This window comes from Musa acuminata, unplaced genomic scaffold (genome assembly GCF_036884655.1).
Source record: "Musa acuminata AAA Group cultivar baxijiao unplaced genomic scaffold, Cavendish_Baxijiao_AAA HiC_scaffold_1035, whole genome shotgun sequence".
In the NCBI taxonomy this organism is placed as follows: Eukaryota; Viridiplantae; Streptophyta; class Magnoliopsida; order Zingiberales; family Musaceae; genus Musa; species Musa acuminata.
The window spans coordinates 153707-164525 of NW_027021249.1; the positions used below are offsets into that span (position 1 = coordinate 153707).

A 10819-nucleotide genomic window follows, 5' to 3' on the forward strand; every position below is an offset into this window, starting at 1 on the left:
TATATACATCTTAAATTTAATATATTGTTACTTAATTTTAAAATTTGATATTAAAATTTTTATATAACAATAATATGATTATAATTTTTATGACAATCATTGTCTTAAAAAATATGTTTGATGAGAATTTTTGAAGAAGAAAAGAATTCCTTTTATCCAACTCTTGTTCATCTTGAAAACAAGATCAGTGATATATTATCACAGGATACTTATTACACTTTGGAAGCATGCATGAACTCTTCCTGTTTGATTTGTTCTATTCCTGACAAGCTTCTTCAGCTGAGGAAGCTGATCCTTTGGTGAGGCTTGCACTGTGATCCCATGAACAGATAAAGAAAACAATCATTGCACAAAGGAATGGTTCTCTGTATCATATTGGATATGTAAACTCTGCTTGCTTGAACAGATCTGACCAGCTTCTGACTGCAAGTTCTTGAATATTAACTGGTCTAAACATTCTCTTTTTGTTCATACTCTTTAACCAAAAAATAAATTAAATTGAATTGAAACCTGTGGTATTTTTATTGGCCAATTTAAATGTGATAACCATAAGTATCGAACTATTAGGAAATGATTGGAATAAAAGTGTGCTCCTACTAGAAGGGTTTTAGAGATGGAAGTATCTTTCTATTTTCTTGAAGCTAAAAAGATGGAAATTTCAGAATCAGATTAAGTTCCTCTCCCAGACAGGAATGAAGGATCAAAATAAAGGCAAATTCTTGCATATCTTCCTCCAATTTCCCAAGTGACCAGAAATCTTGACTTCCTATAACAAATCCAGAATGTCCTGAGATAAGAGAAAGAGAGAGAGACTTACTTGAAATGTTCAACTTTGGCAAAAAGGAATATAGAATAAAGCAGGCATTTGCTTGTCTGAAATCATTCCTTCAGCAACTCTCTGGTGGCAGAATCAAGATTACACAGTGCCATCATCACAAGGAAGACTGGTTGGGAGAGATGCCACTCTATGCATCAAGTTCTTCTTCTTGCTCCAGTCACTTCCCACCAGTGAAACCATGTCTTCACATCCACTTCCCTCAATGATGTGGACTTGACATCCATTGGTATATAACTTGCATAATAATCCATGTGATCTAGAATTAAAATTGAGGAAAGATAAGAAGTCCAATTAAGGCCTATTCTGCTAGTCAAATAATAATAATTTTTTTGGTCAATTATGGAATGACTAATTACTTAGAACCTGATGAAGGTTCAAATGAACAACTCAAGCAAGAGTCAGGGCAGTATGCTCTTTAAACAAAATATACATTTTTTTATTTATGGATCATGGTTTTATGTTTGGGTGGATCTAATTACTTACTAATTCAAATTTGACTCGGTTATCGTAGTCGATTGACCTCTTGATTGTCATGCTAGTTTAATTATTAATATTTTTAAGTTACCAAATACTCAATTAAAGTAATAGTATAATTTAACAATTAAGAATTGGATTATACTTAACACATTAAACTCAAATCTTTTATTTTTCTATATTAATGTGGTGAGTGAGTAAACCCGAGATTATACTAATAAGCACATCTAAAATGGATTTAATTTTTAATCATAAATGTAATATTTCAATTAATTTCATTTCAACAAATAGCAAAAGGTGATCATACTATTATAATACCAAGAGAGACATGCATGCATGGGTTCTCCTCACATCAAATCATCCTAACAGTTCATGCAGATATGATATGTGGTCTACATTCGTACGCATGGATATATACATACCTGCATCCCTATTTACGTGCATACTAATCCAAGAAGATAACAACAGTACGTGAGTTCATTCACATCACAGTGCATGCGTTCGGGTTCTCATCGCTGAAGAGCGACGAGACCTTCTCCTCCGGCGCACTGGGGCTCGCCACCGCCTGCGCCACGTTCCGAACGAAGCCGGCTGGGGCCTTCTTGTCGTAGGCGCCGGCGACGTAAGGATACGCGACCAAGCTGTAGGGGACGTAAGGCCAAGCCTCCGCCCTCTTCCCGGTGCTCTTTATCTTCCTCACCACTTCCTTTGCCTCGATGTGGCCGGTGACCGTCACCCTGCTCTGCTTTCGGTTCACGTTCACGTTCGTCACACCTGACCACAAGTTTCGATGATGTCTGTCAGTGCTCCTACCAGAAACAGCGATCCATATACATCCGATCGAATGGACTTCACTCTCTTCTGTGCAAGCTTTTAGCATGATCTAAAGATGAATGCAGGATCCAAGGACAAATCTCCAACTGACGATCCAAGAAACGATAGGAAATCAAGTGAGGTGTGTCGATTGTACCTCTGATTGAGCTCACAGCATGCTTTACTCTCCTTTCACAGCCATCACAGTCCATCTTCACCTTCAGATCGACAGTCTGATGATTGACCCAACACAGGCCAGGAAAACAAAGAAGCTGATGGTGAGAACAAGTCGGAGTACACTGAACAAGTAGCGAAAGAGAAGAGCTTATTCTATCCTCTTCTTCTCCTGAGGCAGACTAGAATACAGAAAAGAACTGCTTGCTGCCATGGTACTGTGTTCTCCACCTGTAGCGGCTTCCTTTTCCTTATTTGCAATGCTCTCCTTGTCTCTGTGACACTGCAAAAATCCGAGAGGTGATCAAACGCACCCATCGTCTCTTCCTCCTCCTCAGTCGCAGAGAGAGAGAGAGCGAGAGAGATGGGACAACAGCAATGTATTTATCTGACAAGGTAGTGAGAATAATAGACTATATATAGGCCAATGCAAATGTTCCACTATAAGAACAAGGGTGTAAGGTTTCATTGAAAGCTAGTGTATATGTAATAAATATACATTCTATAAGGTAACATATTGAAGCACTGTTAGTTTCACTATGATACTATGATTATATTAATCCCACATAAAATGTGAACTATCAATTATAAAATTGTTATATATCCCCAAATTATATTTTCTTGGCTTACATTGTATACAAAAAAAATATATATGTGTGTGTGCATTAGATGCTAACAACAGTTCATTTTACTGTGCACACAGCACTTCATCAATTCTAGATGTTAAGCAGAAGAAAATTGCTTCTGAAAACTAATTCCGAAGACTCATGCCAACCTTATGAATAGATTAAGATTACATTCTGATAATTAAACCAATATTAGGTTGATCTAAACAATAAATATAATCTTCCTATGTGTTTGCACTTGCTCTTTTGGTTCATTCTTTTTTTGCTTTCCATGCATTGTTTGTGGAGAATTAGTGTCTGGTGGCCATTGGCAGCTGTGGTTGCAAGTTAGTGAATGATTGCACCAAATGAAAGAGGCTTGAATTCCTATACCACAGCTATAAATAGGCTTGAATTCATACAACTGAAACAAGAGAAGGCCACACATTTTGCATGCACCTTGCAAGTTACTAGATTAGTCCCCCTCCTTTGCTCTTTATTCTTTTATTATTATCGATGATGTTGACATAATACGTTTTAATTTGGTTTAAACAAGGAAAAAAATAAATACCGATTTCAATAATTTATCATGTCGATATGGCATGATGGTATCTTTATATCGGGCGATACATCGACCTACATCATCCGGTACCAACTAAAAAATCGATATCCTATTATATAATCTGATACCGTAATATAGTAATCCAAATTTAAATTTATTATAGAGAATATATTGTTCATTATATCAAATGTAGTAGTGCATTAATATTATCATAAAATGTAGTAATTTAAATCCACATTCACAAGTCAAACTAGGATAAGCTCAACACAGTCTGGGATGAACACATTATTTTGACATCCACAGGTTGATTGCCAAAACAGTTGTCTGAAACCATTCAAGATTATAGTATTTCAAATCTGTGTGTCATGTCATAAAACATAGGGCAGCAGAGCTATGAAGTATGATTCCACAAGTAGGTTACTGTTGTGAAACATTGGTGATTAGACCTACAATCTCCCATTATTTTTCTCCTTGTCCTTTCTTCTCTCTTCAATATTAAAATATTTTTTTATCTACCATCAAAGACATCTGAATTTTTTTTATGGATATTTAAGTCATTTATCATAAAATATATTCATTATTATCTCAATAATATTATCATATATTTTATATTTTTTATTATAATATTTAATTATATGTTAATTTTAGAAAACTTTATTAATCTTACAGTCCAACTGATTGATCCACTTGTTCCACCAATATCCAACTTAATCAAGTCCATGTTCAATCCATATCTCATAACCATATTCTTTATACATATATATAAAGTTAATTCTAAGTATGAAATTTCTACATCTACAAATTCACTGTATAATACACAACTATGTGAAAACAACATTAAGAACCTACCTAATATGATTAAAAGATGATGCTTCAATTATGCATGTAATTCTGCTACTAATATCAAAATTTTAACTAAAATGCCTCAAATATGCCAAAATGGATGATTGCTTGCACATCCTTCTCTCTGACTTATGAACAGCATGACTACAGCTCAGGCAACTGAACAAGTATTGATGAAGACTCAAATTGAATCAAGTAGCAGGCAGGGTACTTTTCACATCAAATGAGGCATTAAACTAACCCAATAATTGCACTTGCAGATGCCAGTTATAACTCTGTGTGTGGTCCTCTGGCTACTAATTAGGCTACAAAACCTGGTTGGCTGTCAGGCATTTGGCTGCTGCAGCTTCCACAACATCAGAAAACAGCTTTGAGAAGAAAGCTCACCCTGCACAAGAAGAAAGGTTCAGCTGGGTTGGTGACTCATGCAAGTTTCCTTGTGTTAATTGTCCCTTCAAAGGATGAGTTCAGAAGACACGAAAAGATCATTTGAATATGATTAGCAAGCAATTGATTTTTTGACATCCAGCTGCCCTTTAAGCATCAGGTAGTTGATGTGGACATCATGGATCACAGCTGCTGCATTGAACAGGAAATGCATATCCAGAGTAACATGTCAAAAACATGCACCACAGAAAAATGAAGTCAGACCAGATACAATGATTGTTCATGTGAATTCATTCACAAGCCCCTGATGGAAACATGTTACTAATATTAAGCCTAACTCTTGGAGAAGGATACCGTTGGCCTTCTCCATGGATCAAGTCATTCAACATAAAGGTCAGTACCAAAGAAGGAATGAGGTGTTCTGCTTTAACTCTCATTCCAGACCTCCTAATATATTCTTGCTAGATGAAAATGTTACAAGAATAACCTAAATGGGCGGCTTCCAGCTTTGTTTACATGCATTTGGAGAGTCATATTTCAAAGGTCAGAGATTAGCACCATAGAGAAATCTCACTGTCAAACATTGTTCAAAACTTTAATCACTTACTTCTTTTTTTTTTACCAAGCTACATGCCATTTATTTCTCCACCAGGAACATAATCTTAGGCAAGAGTTTATTTTTCTTTTGTTTTTGAATGAGGGCTAATTACATATTAACCTTTGTAGTTAGATCTCTTTAACGTCCCGGTTCTTAGACTTAAAAAATTTATATTGAAATCTTTATAATTATAAAAGTGAAACATCTAACTCCATTTATCCTAACGCTATCGGTTTTACTAACAGAAGCACAAAAACAATGGGCAAAAAGATAATTTTAACGCCCCAATTACAATTCGATGGAGACGGACGACGGAGTTGTTGGGGGTCGTGGGTGGCTGTTGTGGATAAAGAGGGAGAGCGATGGCGAGAGGTGAGGTAAAGGGAGAGGAGGAAGAGGACGACGCAGGTGTCAACGTTCTGCATCTACGACGGCGTCACTGTACATATACATCAGCACCGATGCAGATGTCAAGTGGCCCTTTCGTCGCTCTACATTTGCATCAGCGTCACTTAGCATTTGTGTCAATGCTGACGCAAATGTAGAGCGGCGAAAGGGCCACTCTGCATCTACGTCGGGGTCGATGCAAATGCTGAGTGACCCTTTCGCTGCTTTGCATCTGCATTAGCGCCGACGCAGTTATCGAGCAATGCCGATATAGATCTAAAGTATCGACTTCTGCGTTGTCCTTTTCCTCCTCTCCCTTTGTCTCGCCTCTCGTCATCGCTCTCTCTCCTCATCTACAACGGTCACCCATGGCCCCAACGACGTCGTCGTCCACAACCATCGAAAACGTAATTAAGATGTTGAAATTATCTTTTTGCCCATCTTTTCATACTTCCGTCGAATAAAACCGATGGCGTTAGGATAAATGAAGTTAGATGTTTCACTTTCATAACTATAGAGATTCCAATGTAAATTTTTTAATCTAGAGATCGAAATGCTAAAAAGGTCTAACTGCATGAAGTAATCTATAATTAGCCCTTTGAATGCAAATCATAAGTAAGAGAAAACATAGATAAACTGATGCTCAGGTAAAATTTTCAAAACATATGAGCCCTTATGCTAGAAAGTCACTTGGACATACCAAATAGATGAAAAAAATGATGGCCTCAAATTGTTATCTTACTAATATATATGTTCAAACTTTTTAAGTGCCGAAAAGATGTCAAGATCACACAACAAAAGACTTGTTTCTTTTTCTTCTACGGATATCAGCAACAAATTGGTACATTGGTGCATCTTAAAAAAAGAACTTAACACATCAAGTCCTCATGCAATCAAAAGCAGAACACAACCAGTGAAAAAGAACAGTATCTGAAACTCGAAGAGATGGAAGAGGCAGTAGTTCATGCAGAAGAAACTTTGTGCAGTTAAAAAGAATACAGAAGGAAAAAAGATAATTGATCATGTATGAAGCCAGCTCAATCCTTGCTACATCTCAATCAAGGATGTGCAAAAGAAAATTAAAAATTAACAATTAAAAAGTTAAGAGACCTCAACACTGGACAAGGTCCCAGGACTCCTAGTCATGGGCTGTCAGGGACGATCTGCCCACAATCTAGTTTTCAAGGTTATTTGGACCGAACAAAAAATCCAGTTATTGAATTGAAAAAGAAAAACAATAGAGATAAAGGCATGGATATTCATGCAAAATTTTGGAAGAACCCCTAAGGTAGCTTCAGCTTCTGACCATGCGAGGCATTCCAATATTCACGAGCAATAATTGCCTTCTTTCAGGAAATGGTTCAGAAAGTTACGGATTCAAATGTGAAGTGTACAAGCACAGAGCACCTAAATCCAAGAATGTACAGTGCTTCATATCAGTAATGACACCCAGTAAAAAATTATCACATTTCCACCTTGCTTCATATCAGAATAACTAGAAATAATGCACACCCAGTAAAAAAATTATCTCATTTCCACCATGCTTCATTTCAGAATAACTAGAAACCCCTTGGGTTAATGATTCAATCACAAGACCACTCAGGTGACCATTGATAACAACCACTTGAAATTTCACTTGAGTTAACCATTCAAATTCACCCTGTCATGAAATAGCAATCATTACATGAGAAGTCCACCCGCAATCACTAGAAAAGTTATAATTATCTCTAAAACACTTACCTAAATTGCTCAGCAAAAATAATAATAATAATAATAATAAAAGATGAAAGGAGAACAAGAACTTAGGCTTGATTGAAGATTCTCTGCAAAGAGGAAAATCAATGTCGGTCGAATATTTTGTAGAAAAGGGTAGATTATATGTCAATCAAATTTAAAAGTGCATCTTCCCAAGAAAATAGGATGATTGATTAGTCTTGACTAAAGGGATATAACTCTTATCATTTATTTTTCTTATTTCTTTCTTCCTACACCTGAGGATTCTATAAAAAAGGTGAAAAAAAGGTAATCAGATATATCGTAGAACAAAATGAAAAGCTTGCTTTCCCTAAAATTTGTGTAAATAGTGTGAATCCATATTCTTCCACCAAGGTGAAGTCAGAGGACTTCTAGTTAATCTAAAATATTCTCTCTTATTCTACTCTCTTCCTACTATCCTATCTATACTACTTGGTGCATAACCCTTAAAGCCCCAGAGGTCATAAAACATGTCAGTACTATACCTATCTTTACACAATCAACCAATGCCCAACTATCTAGGATCTAGTGTCACCAGAGCAACCTCAACAATCAACTGAGATAATCGAAAAGAACATCAGTGTCTCTCTCTCCCAAGTATGGTATTTGTATAATTGCTCTACATGTGTTTCCTTTGCTAAAATTACAATTTTGTAAATTGAGTGTGCTTTCGTAAAATCCACTTGTTTGTTTCATTATTTTTCTTTGTATATGGGTCCAGTACACAAAATAGTATTCCTTGTTTGTATATACAAATGCAACCTTGTACCCATTAAATATTCCATGGATGCTTTGGGATATTTTTATTTAAATCATTGTAGGCAAAGTTATGTGATGGTCCACGAAGGCACTAAAACGCTTCCTCTTAACCAAAAATGGAGACGATCCATAAAAGCTGCCTTAACTTGTATACAGAGAAGAGGACAGCGAAAGGAGACTTTTAGTTTTACATCATAATTTTTCCAATGTGAAAATAGAAAAAAGAAAACTCTTAATCAGATTGATACAAGCCTTGTTTTAGAGTTTATTTGTCCTTCTAACCAAGTCCTCTAAGAAAGTTCAATTCTGCATAATGTTTTCTGGTCGACAAAACTATTCAATAAGATACCAGTTCTGGCTTAACATAATCAAAGAATTGATCTTAATTCGTACATTGAATCTTTGAAACAGCCTCCACAAGGATCTTCTTCCAATAATATATTTCCTCCAACCTTATTCCTTACTATTTAGTTGAAACCAAAATTTAGTGGTATGCTCCAAGAAAACATGTTGTGCATACTATATATATGCATGTTGCCCCTCTTACTTACATATACCTTATCCCACCGTTTCCCTAGTCCCTAACGGCATTTCCATCTGGTGACACTGTCATGAAAGCGTTCATAGCAGATTCAAGATGAATCCTACACCCATGGTTTGAACTGGGTATCAAGAAAACTATCTTACATCGATACCTTTCGAAGTTTAGCAAAATTGCATTTTTTTCCTCATTGAACTAATCATCTGAAAATTCCGTTAGTTGCATATCTGCATTTCAAGCATCGTGAGAAAGAACATAAGCCACAGATCTCTTATGCACTTATAATTCATTAAAATTCATCAAATTTTAAGGAAACTTCCAAAGAAACACAAAGATCTAAAAGAAACCCATACAAAATAGGATCCATCTTACTCGGGAAAAAGCACCGAGTTTTCGCACCATCGAAACGATCGGCACAACATAACTGAGAGACGAATTCAATGCACAAATACCACGAAAAGAAACAACTAACACAACAATCTTGGACATCTATTAAATGCGACGCCCACCCGGAAACCAGAAGCGAATAATTCGAAAGCACCATCAAGAGATGTTCGCAAGAGCAGATTCCAAGGGTTTCAAACAACACAACTCAAACTGAAGGAGCAGCTAAACCGTGCGTCGCGCCATCGGTCCGGCTATGGAGCGGTCGGAGGCTCGCCGCCGTTGTTCGCGATCCCCGCCCCCGCGATGCCTACGACGCTCACAACTCTTCGCGAAGCCAAAAACGACGCCGAGCGATGTTTTAACGGATTTCGGATTTCGGATCCGGATCTGGATCATTCAGATATTGGAATCCGCCTTCTTCATCAAAGAGGACTTACGTACTGCGGTCGCATCCATATGCGTTCGACATCGTCGAACAAAAGAAAGATGCTAAATCGAATGGCTCAAATCAACGAGAGGAGTAAATGGACGGTGGATTCGAGATATCCCATACTGATATGTATGTGCATCAAAGGATAGGGTTTCGATCGACCTCGTTACCCTCACGCATAGTTCTATACGGACTCTCGCTTAGGAGTTCGCTCCGCCCTCCCCTTCTCCGGCGCTGGGAACCCTAAATTGATCCGCCGGCGATCGGCCCCTAAAGTTTCCGGTGTTCAATCTGTTCTCCGTTCGACGCTTTAGGTGATTTGATGTTTTTCCCCTATTTTTTTTATTTTCTCAATTTTAGGGATGCTTGTAATCGCCAGGATGGTTATCTCGTTGGATTATATTGTTAAAGAAGCTATCTTTTTCTTCTCCAGTACCTAAACTGTTAGGTCTGGATTCATAATCCTTACTTACCCAATTTTTGGTTCGTTTCTCTGATTGCTTGGAACTTGATCGAACTTTTCCCTGCATTTATTAGAATATGAGAATTTCAATTCACCTATATTGTGTCTTGTATGGCCAACAAACAGATTATGCTAGACAGTAGTATCAGACCTGATTTTGCTTGGTTGTGAGACCCCCTTTTTATCTTTTTACGGTTTGCTGACACAAGTTTCTGAATTCTCGAACTCCCTAACCGAGGAGGATCAGTTATAGTTGGCTTCCATAAAACTGTGATATTGGTCTTTGATGTTTATCATTACATTGCCAAGTGTTTAGTTTCATCTGCTCAGTAATTAGCTTAGCTGTCTGGAGTACTGCATTATGTTACTCCTTGTGATTGTTTCTCAGAAGTTACTTTTTTCCCTCATATGTAGTCTTCTTGAAGTTTAGGATCCTTAGCCATTAACTTCTGCAAACAGCTTCAGTGGCTTAGTATTACCTCTTTTTGTGCTAGGAACTAACTAACAATTTCTTGGCTTCTTATTTATGTATGTATCGCATTTTGATCTCGACAAAGAATAAAATTAGTTATTAGATTTTCTGCTGGAAGATTTGATCTTGCTTTTTGTTAATACCCTAGTGAACCCCCTAAGTCTCTGAACCTTTTTAAGGTGACAATGGTCATGACAGGTCTATAAGTGGTTTTAATTTATCTTGGCATTTGTCGGGTATTCTCAGCAATGAATATTTATCAAGCTCTTTATTTTGTAAGCGACAGTCATGCATATTTTGGTTAGTTGATTGTTCTACTCATGGGTTGCCT

At 37.0% G+C, this 10819-nt stretch overlaps 1 protein-coding gene across 8 annotated transcripts; it reads right to left on the reverse strand.

Moving 5' to 3' along the window:
• Positions 1–256: 256 nt before the first annotated feature.
• Positions 257–9450, reverse strand: LOC135665673 (heavy metal-associated isoprenylated plant protein 22-like). 8 transcript variants are annotated; one of them, XM_065177279.1, is made up of 5 exons: positions 9246–9450; positions 4551–4697; positions 2531–2582; positions 2283–2358; positions 1622–2086 (listed from the first exon to the last, which is right to left on the reverse strand). In XM_065177279.1, exons 4-5 carry the CDS (start codon positions 2335–2337, stop codon positions 1794–1796), a joined length of 348 nt encoding a protein of 115 aa, XP_065033351.1. In that variant the 5' UTR covers positions 2338–2358; positions 2531–2582; positions 4551–4697; positions 9246–9450; the 3' UTR covers positions 1622–1793. The 8 variants fall into 8 exon arrangements, 7 of the variants coding, with proteins under 7 accessions (XP_065033351.1, XP_065033348.1, XP_065033349.1 ...); XM_065177276.1 differs by having other exon boundaries at positions 1622–2182; XR_010509441.1 differs by lacking the exons at positions 4551–4697; positions 9246–9450 and adding an exon at positions 257–1094 and having other exon boundaries at positions 1735–2182; positions 2531–4544.
• Between the last annotated feature and the right edge of the window lie 1369 nt (positions 9451–10819).